This window comes from Eublepharis macularius, chromosome 14 (genome assembly GCF_028583425.1).
Source record: "Eublepharis macularius isolate TG4126 chromosome 14, MPM_Emac_v1.0, whole genome shotgun sequence".
NCBI lineage: Eukaryota > Metazoa > Chordata > Lepidosauria > Squamata > Eublepharidae > Eublepharis > Eublepharis macularius.
The window spans coordinates 57,242,473-57,260,673 of record NC_072803.1 but is presented as its reverse complement, the minus strand read 5'-3'; the positions used below and the strand labels follow the sequence as shown (position 1 = coordinate 57,260,673).

The following is an 18,201-nucleotide window of genomic DNA, read 5'->3' as shown; positions in this document are numbered from 1 at the left end:
CATGTCCTCCCCCAAGAAACTCATTGTGCCCCCAGCTTTTGGCTTTCTGTTACAGTTTGTTCCTTGGGGGGGAAATAGTGGTAAATGTCTAAATTTTTACTGCTAGTGCTGGTTTTGTTACTTCCATTAGGAGTGTTTTGCGTTGTCATCTGCTTTGACATTGCTGTTACCGGGTTGTCTTTTGTGTGATTTTATTGGCATCCAATTTTTAACTTGTAAGCTACTGTGAATGCTACCTTTTAGTAGAAAAGGAGGATGGAAAAATAAAGTAGAACTTTTTCTGTGAGCTTCTTTGCACCCGTTCCTTTGGAAACTTGGTTATCTGTTTCAAAAGAGGAATCTACTTTATACTGGGTCAGGCCACTGGGCCATCCAATTCGGTATGGCCTTTCCAGGCTGGCAGCAGAGAAAGCTCTTTCCCAAATTTGGTACCCGAGGTCATTTAAATGGAGATGTCAGATGCCAAATCTGCTCTTTACTGCTGAGCCAGGGCTCCTCTTTTTGGAAAGCCGACCTCCCATCAAATGCAGATTTTGGGGTTTTTTTACAAAGAGTACAGGCCACAAGTTATAAATACATTCAGAGATGATGTGGTAGCCATTTGGAAAATGAACGTGTCATTTCAAGCAATTGGCCAGGGAGAAAAAAGAACAGCAGGCTATGATTGTAGAATTCCTAGCCACTGCTTAGAGAAATGTGCAGAGTTACTGTGGCTGATGTGCGGGTTCATTTGCTTTCACATCAAGGCTGCCTTTTGCATTAGAAGGGAGCCTTGCCAATAAACTCGTATTATGGCTGGAAATGGAACCTCTATGATTGCAGGTATTATACCTCTGAATACCTGTTGTTGGAGAGCAACAACCAGCAGGTGTGGGGTTTCTATGCCTTGCTTATACTAGTCTTTCACTAGTCTGGCTCTTTAGCTTGGAGAAACAATGACTGAGGGATGACATGATAGAGGTTTACAAGATTATGCATGGGATAGAGAAGGTAGAGAAAGAAGTATTTTTCTCCCTTTCTCACAATACAAGAGCTCATGGGCACTCAATGAAATTGCTGAGTAGTCGGATTAGAATGGATAAAAGGAAGTACTTCTTCACCCAAAGAGTGATTAACACATGGAATTCACTGCCACAGGAGGTGGTGGCAGCTTCAAGCATAGACGGCTTCAAGAGGGGATTGGATAAACATATGGAGCAGAGGTCCATCAGTGGCTATTAGCCACAAGGTATAGATGGAACTCTCTGTCTAGGGCAGTGATGCTCTGTATTCTTGGTGTTTGGGGGGGGACAATCAGTGGGAGGGCTTCGAGTGTCCCTTCCCCACTGGCAGACCTCCTGAGGACACCTGGTTTTTGGCCACTGTATGAGACAGAGTGTTGGACTGGATGGGCCATTGGCCTGATCCAACATGGCTTCTCTTATGTTCTTATGTGACATATAGTACATTGGGCTTGTAGATTTGATGATGAAGTCATTCAAAAATAGGGGGCTTGATTTAATTTCGGGACAGAGCCAATGGGCAGTGGTAGAACACAATCTCTGCATGTGGAAGGTCTCCAATCCCCACCGTTCCCAACTAAAGTATCCCAGGGAGCAGGCACTGGGCAGGATCTCTCTCTGCCTGAAGCTGTGAAAAGCCACTGCCTATTAGAGAAGATGAGCTTAAGCTAGATTGGCAAATGGTCTAATTTGTTTTAAATCAGTTTCTTATGTAGGTGGGTTGCAGAATGCAGTTTTCTTTGGAGCAGAGATGTTAGAGCTCTATGGTAGAATGTGTACCTCCTTGCATATTAACAATCCAGCTGCAAAAATGTCCTTTGTATTTGCTTGTATTAATCATAGAGACAAGAATTGTGCCAGGTGAGCCTCAACAGGGAAGGACTTTGCAAGGTGGTGTGGCACCAGTGAAAAAGAAAAGCCTTATCTCTGGTTGCCACCCTCTATTTCACATCTGCTGACAGGGCACAGAGAGCTGGTTTAGGAACATAATAATCTGGGAGGCAGGACAGAATCTTAAGTGAAATTAAAAATAATAATAATAAATCATAAATATTTTTTACCCTGCTGGGATTTGGTGTGTGTGCAAGGGGGATGCCACCCAGTACAGGTAGTTTGCTGCTAGAGTAGGAAGATAGTAAAAAGTCCAATAGCACCTTTAAGACTAACCAACTTTTTTGTATAAGCTTTCAAGAACCATAGTTCATCTGACGAAGAGAGCTGTGGTTCTCGAAAGCTTATGCATCAGTAAAGTTGGTTAGTCTTAATGGTGCTACTGGACTTTTTTTTTTTTTACTGTTTTGCAACTATAGACTAACACGGCTAGCTCCTGTAGATCTATGAGTAGGAAGATGTTTCTCCAAGTATGGGGCCAACATGGTGCTTCCAGGACTTATGCCCCCACATCCCTTGGGGATCGTGCAAAACCATCTGGATGCAATCTCTGGCCTGCCAGTTATGCCCACCACCCGTGAGGTCACTCTCAGCAGTTGCTACAAGCTTTGGAGTTCCCAACAAAATTGATGGGTGGTAGCAAAAGAGCATCCTTTTTTAACGTAACACATCATTATCTTGAGGCATTCACTGCTACAAGATGTACCGATGACTGCTACCACAAATAGCTTTAAACGGGGATTTCCCAAATTTATGGAGAAGAGGTCCACCCGTTGCTATCAGCCACCATGGCTGGAAATGGAACCTCTATGATTGCAGGCATTATACCTCTGGATACCTGTTGTTGGAGAGCAACAACCAGCAGGTGCGGGAGTGGGGGGGGGGTCCTATGCCTTGCTTGTAGACCTTCTGAGTGCATCTGGTTGAACTGTGTGGCAAACAGGAGGCAGGACAAGTTGGCCCTCTGATCTGATCCAGAGCTGTTCTCGGGTTCTTATGTCTGTCCGATAAAACTGAACAAGGGGGAGGAACTGACCCCTGGTTTTCACTTTGGAATCCCAGGTGTGTGACAGATCACAATGTGGACAACACCACAGAAATGCTTCAGGAATGGTTCACCGCGATGGAGAGACACTACCGAAACATTGAGTGGAGAGCAGAGGACGAACCCAGGTGAGGATTGGTCAGCCTTACCAAATTGCATAAGAAATACTTTTTCCTAAATGTAGATGCAGAACAGGAGGAAGATTGTGTAGGAGAGCCAGTATGGTGTGGTGGTTGGAGTGAATCAGCAGTTTTAACAACATCCTTGCAATAGACAAGCCATCTGGAATTGATACTACTCTGATAATGATCAGAGAAGTAACAGGAGATGAAAAATAAATTTATGGTTGCTGATGTTACAACTGTAATTATGACCACAGTACCTTAAGAGAGCCAGTTTGGTGTAGTGGTTAAGAGCGGCAGGACTCTAATCTGGAGAGCCAGGTTTGATTCCCCATTCCTCCGTTTGAAGCCAGCTAGGTGACCTTGGGTCAGTCACAGTTCTCTCAGTGGTCTTTCAGCCCCACCCACCTCACAGGGTGATTGTTGTGGGGATAATAATAACATACTTTGTAAACCGCTCTGAGTGGGTGTTAAGTTGTCCTGAAGGGCTGTCTATAAATCAAATGTTATTATTATTACTATTACTATTATTATATTCCCCCTAGATAAATCTTAACCATTTTTAACTGTTGCTTTTCTCCAATAGTTCTTATGCTGATGAACTTGGGCCCAAGCATTGGAGTAACGAGCGTTTTGAGTATGTCATGAGGCTTAAACAGAGAGCTCTGAATTATGCCCGGGCTGAGAGGGCTGATTATATTTTGGTAAGACAATCCAGTAATTGGAGGTGGGGAAAACAGTAGCTCAGGTTTCCTGGGCTGTCTTAGCATTCTGTCTACTGTAACAGACTTTGCTTTCATATAACTCTCCCTCCACAACCTGTTGTCTGCATCATTTCATGCACTCCCCAGAAAATCCTCCACAACTAGAGTTGCCAACTCTTGGAGATTTTTGAAGTGGGGCTGGGAAGATTGCGGTTTGGGGAGGGGGTCCTCAGACTATAATCCCATAGAATCCCTCTTTCAAACCTGCTTTTTCTCTAGGGGAACTGATATCTATAGTCTGGAGAACAGTTGTAATTTGGGGAGATCTTCAGACTCCACTTGGATGTTCACAACTCTGTCCATAAACCTCTACTGCTACTTTCCCTCCTTTTGATATACCCTTTCTGCCTTACCCGGCCATTGATCTTCCACTACTGGAGGAGCCGTTTTCCAAGTCTCAAAACCATTTAGTGAGGTTTACTGCTTGCCTGTATGAATTCTCTTGGAAAGGGCCTACTTTCCAAACATGGTTTCCGTTGAGCTAGCGAGCGTGTGTTTCATTTTTCCTTTTTAATTCCTTCCCTAGTTCACTGACACAGACAGCATCTTGACTAACAACCAGACCTTGAAGCTCCTCATGGCGCAAAACAAATCGGTTATTGCGCCCATGTTGGATTCCCAAACATACTACTCCAACTTCTGGTGTGGGATTACTCCTCAGGTAGGCTACTTGAAAGAGCTCTATAAGTTTTGGTTTTTTATTTGTTTATGTCATTTGTAGTCCGCCTTTCTCACCGAGACTCAAGGCAGATTGCGGAATGCAAGACAGTGCAATCAGTAGAATGAGACATCTGATAAACAAAATAATAGGACTAAGATTACAGAAATTTGAAAGCAAAAGCAGAAGGATTAGATATGGTATGTTAACAATGCCAAAAGGTGGAATAACACAGGTGGAAAACAATATAGTGAAAGCAAGATAATACAGACAGCAAACATAATATATACTGTGCACAGTAGTATAGCCCAAAATCTCATTCCCTTTATTAAATCACTTCCTTGAGCTGTTGCATCACTATATAGCCCCATTGCCTTTATAAAAATGCCCCCTGGACAGTTATGTTTTACATAGTTTGCAGAATGCCAGAAGTGTGCGGGGGGGGGGGGGGGGGCCTGCCTGATCTTTTGCAAGCAGAGTCACAAAACTGATTGCCACTGCACAGTTTTGGACCAAATGGGAATACATTTCAGACTATGGCATTAAATGGGCTACCAGGGTCCAGCTCTGGTTCCCAGATGTTTCTGAGCTTTATCCATGAAGTTGATTCCACCCTATAAAACCCAGGTAATGTGGTGCGGCTTTTTTAATACTTTATTTAAACGTGGTTGTAACAGATTTTTAACAAGAATCAAAGGATAACAGTGGTCTGACGACAATATCTGGTGTTGCCTTATCAAACACAACTATTGTACGTTGAGATGGTAACATTTAAAGCTAGAGAAAGGGTCAGTATATGTACAATGGAACAGAGATTAAAGTTTAAGAGGGAAAAAAACCTAAGTAAAACAAGGCATCATAATATTAATGGGTTGAGATAGACTTTTTCACCTTATCATTTTTAGTGATAAGGAAGCCATTGTTCCATAAAGAAAGATTTGTAGTTGGGGCATTCTATCTATGCCATCTGATCAGAGAGTTTCTGCATTGTAAAACAATCCCATACCTGTATGAGCAAATGAGAGATCTGAGGGGCATTTTTTCCTTTCCATAAGGAAGCTATAGCCGATTTGGCCTCTGATAGTAAGATAGCGATCAAATTTATATGAGAGGATGGGATTGTTTTGATACTGTGTGGCTCTTCATGACGTTCTAGCTCTGAGGTTTCACAGGTCTATAGCCTGTATGAAAGGCTCCTTAGAAACCCAACATCTATTATTCTGAACCTCTTGAAGTATTATAATGAAATCATGTGCCCTCCAGGTGCTCTGCACAAAGCTTTCCGAAGCGTTACAAAGCATTTCAGAAAGTTTTGCTTCGGTATTTCTGAATCAGCTCAGCAATGCTGGGGCCGATTCGGGAATACAGAATACACCTGAATCGGAAACCTAAAGTGCACACCCCTGCTGACTTATCTAGGCACTGAGACCCTGACCTGATTAGCTTTATTAAGGTTTCTGGGTCATGTGCCTTCTTGTACTCTGGGCCCATAACCTCTTCTGCTGCCACTTTATCTACTCTCCCTTTCTATGGCCGTTAAGTTTTCCAAGACTTCCCTTTTGGTAGTTCTGTCCATCTGCTGAGGTGGTAAAGCAAAGGTGTTTTCTGACAGATTCCTTCCCTCTTCTCCCAAGACTGCAGGATGTTTTCCTGTGGCACCTCAGCCTCATTTGAAAGCTCTGCAAGACTCTTCTGCTTGCAGTGGCTCTTGTTCTGCTTGGAGTAAGCTCTTCCTGGGGGTAGTGATAGCGCTTGTGCTCCAAATCATGAAGTCTTTTTTTTTGTTAATACTTTTTATTTTATTGATAAGATTAAAAGCCCAATATAAAGGACAGAGAAAAGAGAAAGAAAAGAAAAATAAATAAAAAAGAAGAAGAAAAAGAGAAAAAGAAAAAAAACACAAAAATTAAAGAAAAATAATACATATTTCATTTTCCATTTTTCTCTACAACACCTATAATATCTTTACAAATATTATACTTGTAGTTTTGATACCTCCAAAATTTACCTTTTCAATACTGCCCCCCTTTTAGTTATTTTTCCCAAAATTATCTTCTTAGAAATCAAATCCACAAATCATCCGTTCATTTTTCTCGTCTTTTTTCTCAAGCAGAAAGTCAATAAGAGGTTTTCAATTAACCATAAAGACAGACAATGTTTTATCTCTAATCAGAGCTGTAAGTTTAGCCATTTTTGCTAACTCCTTCATATTCACAATCCATTGAAGGCAATACTGTACAATGCTGCACTTTCCCATTTTTGCATGTATAAAAAGCGTAGCCGCCTTTGTCATATATAAAAATAAGACGCCATGTTTATTTTCCAACTGTTTGTCATGAAGTCTTAAATGTCTTTTGTGCATGTCAGGGTTATTATCGCAGAACGGCGGACTATTTTCCCACCAAGAATCGGCAGCGTGTTGGATGCTTCACGGTCCCCATGGTATACGCTGCCTTCTTGATTGACCTGCGGAAGGGCGAGACTGCTAACCTGGCCTTTTACCCTCCCCATCCCAGTTATACATGGCCATTCGATGACATCATTGTCTTTGCATATTCCTGTCAAGCTGCAGGTGAGAGCAGGAGGGAGAGGTTAATGGGGCTGATGTTAAGCATTTGGGCATTGAACACATGAAGCTGCCTTATACACTTACAGCGCAATCCTATGCAGAGTTACTCCAGTCTAAGTCAATTGAAGTCAATGGGCTTAGACTGGAGTAACTCTCCATAGGATTGCAGTCTCCATCTGTCAGGGTCATAATGTCTACTCCGAATGACAGTGGCTTTCCAGAGTCTTAGGCAGAGGTTTTCCCCATCACCTATTACCCAGTTGTTTTCATTGGAGATGTCAGGGAGTGAATCAAGGGCATTTAAACTCCTTGACCCGAAGCATTATGAATGCTTCGGGAAGCTTTGCTTCGGGAAATCCTGGAGCTTTCTGAATTGGGTCCAATTTGGGCATTTTACCCGAATCGGATTCCCAAAGCGCACACGCCAGTTGGTTTGCATAGTTTTTAGTGTGGAATTATTCATTTCATGGGTATACAGTTCTGATTTGGGAAAGCACAAGGACAAATGGGCTGTGTTATGAGTACCAAAGTCAGAATCATTTAGAAAAGCATGTAAGTCTGATGTGGGATAGACTGTGGGGGATTTTTTGGCAGAGACCCTGTGCTGGCTGTGTAGGGCCTATGATTCCTTTGTCTTGTGTACAGGAGTCCAGATATACTTGAGCAATCAGGAGTACTTTGGCTTTATCAATGTTCCTGTGAAATCACATCAGACGCTGGAGGATGAACGCATCAACTTTGTACACCTTGTTCTGAATGCCATGGGTAAGCCTGCACACACACCCATTCACATACCAAACATAGTAATGACACATGGGTGGGAGATAAGGGGATCAACATGACCTCTTCTGGTTGGGTTCTTGACCTGGTGTAGTGGCACTTGGGGAGGACTGAGGAGTTAGTGGTGTGCCACCATTTCTCCATCTTGTGTTTAACCTGCATTGAGAGTCAGGCCTGACTGTACTGCCTTGGATATGTTTTTCTCTCTTTCATTTTGTTGTTGTACAAAGAACCATTGCCTCTTGACAACACACCTGGCTGCGATATCTACTTCTGTTTGGATTTTTCCTGTTCTGGGAAATCCAGACTTGCCATAATCCAAAAAGGTGAATATTCAAGCTATACCCTTTGATACAGTCCTAACTAGAGGCAGGTATGAACTGGGAAAATGGCAGTTCATTGCAAGTGGTTCGTTGCGCTTCATGAACCACGAACCTCTGTGACCTTGCCCTGTTTGCGAACTGGTTCGTTTGGTTTGTCAGTTCATCACTTCTGGGACTGCAGAAGGTCTGCAGAAAGCCCATTCCCCCTCCATTGCCTAGGTAACAGATTAATTGGTGCCAGGATCTCTGCAGTGAGGAACCAAAAAATGAACCATATGAACCACTCTAAAAATCACAGCAGTTCATTGCAGTTTGTCAGAAATGAGCTCTGACGAACTGCTGGTTTGTGAACCCAAAAAACTGCCCGGTTCATGAAGAACTTTGATTCGTATTTCGGTTCATGCCCATCTCTAGTCCCAACTTACTATTCTTTGTGAATTGTGCTTTGCGGCACTGCCTAGTTCAACCACTGAATTCTTTTGAGATGGGTTAGTCCTATTGAGGGGTTTGACGCATATCTATCTTTAGGCCATAATATTCGAGCCACCCTTTAATTCTTAGAGTGCCATAGGACCCCTTTGTTTCTTTGTGGCAAGATGGCAGAAGAGGGGTCAGGCCCAACCTGTTTCAGTGGCATTTTCCTCTGAGTATTTATAGGCAGAAGAAAATGTGTACATATCAGATTTGATCCCCTCTGTGCATTTTATGATCCTGCAGAATATGTCAGCTAGAGAGACTGCTTTCAGGTTTCTTTTTCCAGAATGTAAATTCCTATCCCTCATGGCTGCAAAGCTAAGTAAGAAAACACATGAGCTGTGCCTTGCCAAATCCTAGAACTTTGAGGATTATTAACCAGAATTTTTCAATGGGCAGGCTTCAGTGTATTTCTTCCCTTGCAGCATAACTCATTGCCCTCCCACTAGCAGATGCAGAATAAATTATGCTAAATAAACACACATATGCAATCTTGCGTAAGGCAGGCTTTTCTGAAACATGATTTCAGTTCTTTTTTAGAGGATATATCCCTTGTGTTTGCCTCAGTCCAATGCATTGTATATCTGTCTTGCAGTGGATGGCCCTCCCATGTCCCTCTCCAGGCATGTTTACCTCCCCCCGAAGCACTTGACTAAAATTGGGTTTGATGAGGTAAGAGCTTTGTGGGCTGGATATAAGTATTTTGATACATAAATGCATAGTTTTCCTGTTAAGCCAAGGGGCACTCCTTGATGTACGCTGTATGTTCCCTGCCGCTGCGTCCTAGTTGGCTCTTTTCTGCCTGCACTGGGTACTTGCTGCCTTAGCTGGATCCACTTCTTGGGTGCATTATTGTCATGTTGCTGTGGGGTTCTTCCATGTTGTTGGACTTCCCATAAGAAGCACTGTGCTGCATTTTGGTATCTCCAGGCTGGTGTTTTCTGAGTTGCCTCCTGGTTTGGCAACTGTGCATTTTGGTATCTTTCCTCCGTTGTTTCAGACCTGATCCTGCCATTGCTGCTTGGACTCTGTGATGGGATTCTCGTTGTCAAGTTGACCTGATGTGCCTGCCATCTTTTTGTTTTCTTTTTAGATTTTCCTCATCAACTTGGCACGGCGTCCAGACCGAAAGCAGCGCATGCTGAGCGCACTCTCCGAGATGGAGATTGATGCCCTGGTGGTAAATGCCATAGATGGAAGGTGACATGACGCTTTTTATTTATTTAGTTTTGTATATTTTCAATACATTTTTATCCCTGCCTTCCTCCAAGGAGTTCAAGGTGGTATATGTGCACCTCCCCTCTTCCATATTATTCTCACAACAATCCAGTGAGGTAGGTTTGTCAAAGAGAATGGTCGGCTCAAGGTCACCCAAGAAATTTCGTTTTGGGTTGTTGAGTGCTTTACCCAGATAGAACTGGGCCATTTTTCGGTTTGCGAACCAGCAGTTTGTCGGAGAACATTTCTGACGAACTGTGACAAACCATGACGATTTTTAGGCTGGCTCGTTTGGTTCGTTTTTTGGTTCGTCACTGCAGACAGCCTGGCGCCAGTCAATCAGTTTCCTAGGCAACCGGTGGGATGCTTTCTACAGACCTTCTGCTGCCCCGGAAGGGATGTATTCACGAACCAAACGAACTGGTTCGTGAACTGGGCAATTTCATGCCAGTTCATGGTTCGTGAAATGCGATGAACCACAAACCACAACGAACTGCCATTTTCCCAGTTCATGCCCATCTCTGTACCCAGAACTCGACCACCTTCCACTGTCAATTTGTGATGTCGGTATAAGAGGAAGTGTTAGCTAAGAGTTTTGTTTTATTTATTTGCTACACTTACTATGTTTCAGCCATAGTGGCTCCCAAGGCAATTTATAATAGAAAGTGATTAAAAACAATTTCCAATTAAAGCCATTTCAAGTCTAAAAAATCTTTAAGTTAAGAAAGCGAAAGCAAGTAGCGGCAACTGCAGCTGAAAGAGAGCTTCCTAATAAGCAGAACAGCAGTAAATAATACTTAACCTCATTGCTGAAGGCAAGATGAACAAGTTTTCTTTCTCTCACACTCATACACTGAAAAGAGAAGGGACTGTGCTGGATGAGTACCCAGTGGAAGGGAGTTCCAAGGGCGTGCAGAATCACAGAAAAAGCCAAAGACTGGCCTCTTGCTGCCTCATCCCTGTGCGGTTAGTTTTGAAACTTGGGGACGGGCGATAGTATAGTGAGCAGCCTCTTTAAAGTCTGGTTTAGATTTTCAGGTATTGCTCTTGCATACTTGTGAGGGCGAGGCCTCCTCTGAGAATCCCCTGCTGGCATTTCCCAGGCTGGGAATGGATGGCTTTGCTCCCTGACAGGTGCCTCCCACAAGAATTTTAGCTTCCTTACACCAGTCAATAAAGGGGCTGGAGCCCTGGATATGTATCCGCCCTCTCCCCAATCCAGATTGTTGTTCTTTGCTTGTGGGCATTTAGGGAAGGAGGCAGTATGGCATGGCTCTGCCCCCATCCACCCATATGCCCTGAGCCCACTTGTGAGGAGGGTGGGCAAGAAATCTAATAAATTAAATTAATGTCTGCTCGCCAATCAATGTAGTTTACCAGTGCTCTGTCCAGGGCTTTTTTTCAGCAGGAATGCGGTGGAATGGAGTTCTGGCACGTCTTGAAAATGGTCACATGGCTGGTGGCCCCGCCCCCTGATCTCCAGACAGAGGGGGGTTTAGATTGCCCTCTGCACTGCTGCATGGAGGGCAATCTAAACTCCCCTCTGTCTGGAGATCGGGGGGCGGGGCAACCGGCCATGTGACCATTTTCACCAAGAGCAATTTAAACTTTTAAAAACTCCCCCCTTGTTCCAGCTGACCCAAAGTGACATCATTGTGCAGTCCTGAGTTCCACCACCTCTTTTCCCAGAAAAAAAGCCCTTGCTCTGTCTAGTGCTGGTTTCTGGTTTCCGATCCAAAATTCTGTTTTTAAACCTTTAAATTCCTAAATTACTTGAGTCCATGCTGCCTAAAGTACGGTCTTCATGTCTGTGAACATTTAGGGGGACCTTGCTGCCGGAAACCCACCCTTGCTGAAGTTTGGGTGGGGGGAGCCCACAGGAGGGTCTTCTCAGTTGTCACCCATAAACTGTGGAACTCCCTCCCACAGGGAGTGTAACTGGTGCTTTCATTACAGACCTTCTGCTACCATTTGAAAGCATGTTTGTTCCAGAAAGCCCTTTGAGGAAATACAATGTTTATTCCTGTTTGTGTGTTTTTGCCAACAAGTTATTTTTAACTCTTACTGTATTTTATGTCTTGCTGTTTGTAAGATGTCTTGGATGGTGTGAATGCCTAGAAATGGGCTACATAAATAAATGTTTTCCTTTGGCTCCACCCTTTCCATTAAAGCAGCCTTTAGCCTAAGGTTGCCAACCTCCAGGTGGGACAGGGCAATCTCCTGGAATTACAACAGATCTCCAGGCTACAGAGATCAGTTCTCCTGGAGATCATCTCAGCTTTGGAGAGTGAACTCTTTTGCTTCGCATTCCTGCTGAGGTCTCTCCTCTGTCCAAATGCCACCCATCCCAGATTCTGCACACAAATCTCCAGGAATTTTCCAAACTAGACAACCCTATTTTAGCCCTACCCTGTTCCCTCATCCTGTGGTTCTATCCCCTTCCATCGTATTCTTCCCCCTGGTTCAACCACTGCACCCTTTTTTAATGCAGGGAGCAGAGAGGCAAATGAGTTCAGTGGTTAAGTGGATGGGCTGCAAATCAGCACTCTGCTGGTTCGAATCCCACTCTTGCCATAAGCTCAGTAGGTGGCCTTGGGGAAGCCCCTCCTCTCAGCCCCAGCTCCCCAGCTGTATTGTGGGGAGAATAATAACACTAACTTGTTCATCGCTCTGGGGGGGGCACTAATCTCTCTAGAAGAGCGGTATATAAGTGCAGTTATTATTATTATTATTATACACTTCACAGCTGTTTCCCCTTCTGCCCCTGCTGGCTTCATGAATAAATGTTGAGAGCTTTTGGGGGTGTCATCTCATTCAAGGACTCTCTGCTGAAACTAAGGGCTATCACAAAAGGGTCTTCCACACCAAGGAGAAGAGGGCTATAGTGGCTGGCGCCAGAAAGACATGAATACGTAGGAATTTTTTAAAATAAGGAAACTTCACCCTCCCTGATATGAGATATTCCCTGTCCCACAGTTGTTGTGAAACGTTTTTTCAAGTGCTCGTTTTCCTTTGGCCCCTCCTCTACCAGCATGTTTCTTGATGGCCCCAGCCCTTCTCTTACATCTTTTTGGCCCAATCCCTTTCCAGCACATTTTTCTTTAGCCCCGCCCCATTACATCCTCTTTTGGACCCACCCCCTTTCCGAACACTTCCGCTTTGGCTCCACCACAGTCTTCACCTTGACTCACTGCTGGTGAACCCCTTTTTAAGGTGAGGGGGTTTCAGATCCAATGCGGGCGGTCATGGTATAAACTTTCACAGGCTGGGTCTTATACCACTAGGTGCTGTCCGATGGCAGGGCTAGAAGGTTCTTTGGTGTAGCATGCAGCTTGGCTCACCTCCATGATCTTTTCTTTCCCAGCGCCCTGAACAGCAGTGATATCAAAAAACTGGGTGTGGACCTGCTTCCAGGATACTATGACCCCTTCTCAGGCAGGACGCTCACAAAGGGGGAGGTTGGCTGCTTTCTCAGCCACCATCATGTATGGAAAGAGGTAAGAGCTCAAGCATAGTTAGAAGAAAATGCAGGAAAGGGGCTGAGTTAGTTCACCTTAGAAAAGCTGGCTGAGGGAAATGATAATTCTTGTCCTCAGGTGATGATAATTCTTGGCATTTATATAGCGCCATAAGTCTTTGAAACACTTCCCAACAGTGATCACAGTAAGGTGCACAATAGCCCTATATGGTAGGCCAGTCTTATTATACCCCTATTGCAGATGGGGAAACTGAGGCTGCGAGAGACACGGCTAGCCTAATGATGGAAATATGGTGTGCTTTGGCCCCCTCCTCTGGAAGGGCCTTTGATTTTTCCAAAAGGACTATTATTTATTTATTTTATTTGACTTCTATCCCGCCCTCCCCACGAATGGGCTCAGGGCGGCTCACATCATAATTAAAAAACAATAAATTAATAGTCAACTTTAAAAACAGATTTTAAAACTTATATTAAAATACTCTGACTAATGCTGTAACAGCCAGTGTAAGGTTCCCTGGGATGGAATCGGGAAGTTCTTGCTGCAGACCTGAATAGGTGCAGGGCGAGGTCTCAGAACCTATCGCTTTCCACACACTGTCTGTCTTTCCAGATAGTGGAGAGGGGACTGGAGAAGTCTGTTGTGTTGGAAGACGATGTTCGCTTTCAAGCTTATTTCAAACAGCGGCTCTTGAGGCTGATGGATGACCTGGAGCAGACGCAGCTGGATTGGGACCTGATGTACGTAGAGTTAGGCAACGGGGATGAGTACAGTTCAGCTGCAAAGTATCCATTGTTGTCTGGGGTGCAGTTTAGGATTTCGGCAGTGATGGCAGCTTCCATGCCAAGAAGACTTGTGAAGTGCCTTACCCCAAGTCAGAGCATTGCAGATTATCCCTAAGCCAAGTGATACTCTTCTAAATCCATTGAAATCAGCGGGCTTAGCAAGGCGTAACTCTGCTCAAGGTGTGCACTGTTGGCTTATATAGCCAAATCTTGTCTTCTCCAACAGCCAACTGGGGTTTCCCAGTCCTGCTAGCTGAGATTGGTTTATGGATCATTTGATTTGAAAAAATTCATTACCTCCTCTGAAGGTTTCCAAGGTGGCACCCTTTATAAAATCAACCATTTTTAAAAAATCAATAAATAATCAGCAATAAAAACAGTAGCAGCAAGTCCAAGCAAGTCCCTTACTAGAATTGGCACATAGAAGGTAGAAGAGAAACACAGCTATTCCCCCTTCCGACATCTAAAGCAATCCCAAGCTGGTGTGACTATAAGGTCTTAGCCTGGCCTCTGAAGCTAAACAGTCTGTGCATCTGATGGCCAGCTATGTGGAGGGAGTTTCACAGTTGAGGTGCCACCATTAAAAAGGCCCTGTCTCTGGTACCCAACCTCCACATCTTTGAGGGTGTGGACTCCTGGAGAAGAACCTCCCTCGAAGATCTTAATTCAGACTTTTCAGCCAGAGAGGCCAGGGGATAAAGGGGGAGCCCGTGCAAGGCAAGTGGCCCACCCCATAATCTATGTGCATGCCTAGTTAGGGGTGTGGCCCTGCAATCAAACTTGCTGTGGTTCTGTGAGGTCTGGGGCAGAGTTCTTCCCCAGCCTGTTGGTGGAGCTTCCTTTTCACTGGAAATGTCAGGGATTGGCTCTTAGACTCTTCTGCATGCAAAACACATGCTCTGCTCCTGAGTTACGGCACCTGTTCACCTGAATTGCTGGCTTACATGTTATATTTATTTATTATTTATTTATTTTTTCAATTTATATACCGCCCATCCCCAGGGGCTCTGGGCGGGGAACAGTTAAAATCGATAAAAACAAAAACTAAAATCAATATACAAATAATAAAACAAATTAACAAGGTGCAGTGGTGGGGAGAACTTTCCCCACCCCAAAGGTGGGAGGCCGACATGGCACTGCCCCCTTCAATCACCAAACGCCTGGCGGAACAGCTCTGTCTTACAGGCCCGGCGGAACGATAATATGTCCCGTTGGGCCTGGGTTTCCATTGACAGAGCGTTCCACCAGGCTGGGGCCACGACTGAAAAGGCCCTGGCCCTGGTTGAAGCGAGGTGGGCTTCCTTATACCATGAATAGGCCTCAGCTGAATTAAACTGGATTGTCTCTTCAGCTACCTGGGCAGGAAACAGGTGAACTCTGAGGATGAAGAGCCAGTGGAGGATGTGCGGAATCTCGTCGTGGCCGAGTATTCCTACTGGACTTTGGCCTACGTCATCTCCAAGCAGGGTGCCCAGAAACTGATCGACGCTCGGCCGCTTTCCAAAATCTTGCCAGTGGATGAATTTCTGCCCATCATGTCTGACAAGCATCCCAAGTAAGGAGAGACCCTGGAGGCCTAGGGAACACAGGAACACAATTTGAAATGGCAATAGTGTGCAGAATTTAAAAAATACTTTTCTTGGGTAAATCTTGGGCATCTGATGGGAAAGGGGGCAGAGAGACCCTGTTTTATGTATGATATAAAACTGGTTTTTGCTCTGGGTTAATGCAGAATGACTCACCTTCTTGTACCATTCGGTTTTACTTCAGTATCCAAAAGTGCTAACGAATGATGTTGTTTTTTTTTCACACAGTCTTTGTGTTTATGCAGAAGAATCTGGGAAATGTCAGCTATGCAGGTCTCCATGGGGGAGGAAACCATTTCAGAACGCTGCTCATTTTTACTTCTGGACGGTTCTCCTTTAACAAGACATGGGCAGCAATGGTGTGAGGAAGAACATTATTTCCTACCCAAGACAGGAATGCTGGGGTGGGGCAGGACAAAATTCTAGGAGCTTTGGTCACCTGAGGGCCCATGTCGCTGGGCAAATCTCATGATTCACTCTCAGAGGGTCAGGTTGGGTTTGGATAGTGTCCAGAGGGAATCTTTGTCCAGGGGTCGACAGAGCCATTCCCCAGTTCTGCCAACGGATTCACCTGTCAGTGAACAGAACAGTTAGTTCTGGTAATGGAAAGAGATGGATCTTTCCAAAGATTCGTTAAACCCTGGAATAGAAATGGGCATGGATGGATCTGTCACGTAGGACAGAATCTGATACATAGAATCGTAAGTTCGAAGAAAAAACACAGGAAGGACATGTAGCTAGTTGGGGGGCACATGAACTCAGATTAGGGCAGTGTCAAAAATCACAAGGGGCTTTTATGGTCCTGGCAATAATCTCCAACAGAATTCCCTACTGTTTGAATCGGGCGGATGCCTTGCTGTTCTTTTCAGCCCCAAATTCTACAACCCCAGAAAATGCCGTTATCTTATTACCCCAAAACGAGATTTGGAGGCAACTTTTGTGGCATTGTGTTGGAATTGTGCTTTTTTGTTTGCTGCCTTCCCAACCCTGCAAAGCTATAAAATTTTTTCAGGGCCAGCTTTCAAAGCAGGTCTGTCGAATCAGTTTCTCAACGTTTTGCCTTGTAAGTGAACAAATGTGGATCCTGTTCCTTCCCCCCCCTTCCCTGCATTATTACCTCTTAAGGGAAAACAGCTGTAAGAATGAGCTCATTCTCTCCCTTCCCTCCAGTCTGCAGACTGTGGAAAAGAACCATCAGCAAGTCCCCGGGAAGTCTGGGAGCAGATTGGGAGGGAGGGAGAGAAGGGGGGGGCGTTATTGTCAGTGCCAAAGAATGATTATAGGACAGCCTAGTTAGATACTGACTGGAAACATTGCATGAGCCAGAAGGCTGTGGCCAAATATGAATAATATAAGCACAACATGAATTGTATGACTAAACCCTGATCAATCAAATCAGAGGTCTGTCTGGCCCAGCATCCTGTTTCCAACTGTGGCCAGCTGGTTGCCTCTGACAAGCTCACAAACAAGACATGAACGCCTTTCTCTGCTGTTTGCTACACTGCCTTTGAACATGGAGGCTCAGGCCATTTCCAGACAGGTTATTTGCCCCTTGTTTAAAGCTTTGGGGAGTGGTTTTTTTGTCCAGCTTCACCCCAAAATCTCTGGGTGTGCATGAGTGGTGGTGTTAAAGGAAGAATTTCCCAGGTCCAGGGAAAACCTTGCTGAGTGTGCTAGTTGCTGGATTTCTTGACTTTGGCTGAACTGGTGTTACAAGAGGGCAAGATGAAGTCACCAGCTTTCACACTGTCACATTTTTGGCTCACCTAAGGCAGAAATGGCAAGAGACCTCAGCATGGGAATGTTTTGCCTTGCTGAAAGTTTCCTGTGAATCTACTCTGGCCTTTGCTCAAGACTGTTTGGGAATGTGATTTGCAGACGCCCGGCACTCAGCTGAGCCAAGCAGTTTTGGCTGTGCTTGGAGACTTTTTCCATTGGAGCCAGACTTTCGCTCTAAACCAGAACTTCACCTGGCCTTTTTTGGCTCTGGATCGTCTGCTTAGAATCCCTTTAAAATGCTGAACCTCTGGCAGGGCCTGGATGCTCGCACTAGTGGCTTGGAGTGCTTTTTCATTCACTCTACCTGGTCATGATGGCTTGCCCCTCTTTTTAATTTTTAAAAAAGTGTGTGGTGAGCCGGATCTCAGATCTCAGAAGCTAGGCAAGGTTGGTTTTGGTCAGTACTTGGATGGGAGACTTCCAATGAAGACCAAGGTTGCAGAGGCAGGCAATGGCAAACCACCTCTGTTAGTCTCTTGCCATGAAAACCCCACCAGGGGTCGCCATAAGTCAGATATGACTTGACAGCACTCTCCACCACCACTACCATCTCTTTTATGCACAAGACTAGTGGCCATAAAAAAAAAACTGAGACAAAATCAATTAAAACTCCAACCGACCATCCATGCCTTTTATCATATTTTAAACTCATCCTTCATCCAAGAAGCTCAGAACTGTATATGTGGGTCTTTCCTCCTCTATTTTATCATCAACGACCACTGGGTGTGGT

The 18,201-nt window shown here is 44.6% G+C and overlaps 1 protein-coding gene across 2 annotated transcripts in view; it reads left to right on the top strand.

Moving 5' to 3' along the window:
* The window catches only part of CERCAM (cerebral endothelial cell adhesion molecule), a 32,275-nt gene that overhangs the window by 5,329 nt on the left and 8,745 nt on the right, over positions 1 to 18,201 (top strand). Inside the window, exons 2-12 of one of the 2 annotated variants that reach the window (XM_054997813.1) lie at positions 2,955 to 3,065; positions 3,646 to 3,763; positions 4,350 to 4,484; positions 6,849 to 7,053; positions 7,696 to 7,815; positions 8,061 to 8,156; positions 9,223 to 9,299; positions 9,721 to 9,827; positions 13,210 to 13,342; positions 13,934 to 14,061; positions 15,458 to 15,661. In XM_054997813.1, the coding sequence (XP_054853788.1) occupies positions 2,955 to 3,065; positions 3,646 to 3,763; positions 4,350 to 4,484; positions 6,849 to 7,053; positions 7,696 to 7,815; positions 8,061 to 8,156; positions 9,223 to 9,299; positions 9,721 to 9,827; positions 13,210 to 13,342; positions 13,934 to 14,061; positions 15,458 to 15,661 (1,434 nt within the window). The remainder of the gene's footprint in view (positions 1 to 2,954; positions 3,066 to 3,645; positions 3,764 to 4,349; positions 4,485 to 6,848; positions 7,054 to 7,695; positions 7,816 to 8,060; positions 8,157 to 9,222; positions 9,300 to 9,720; positions 9,828 to 13,209; positions 13,343 to 13,933; positions 14,062 to 15,457; positions 15,662 to 18,201) is intronic. The other variant, XM_054997814.1, reaches the window with a different exon arrangement.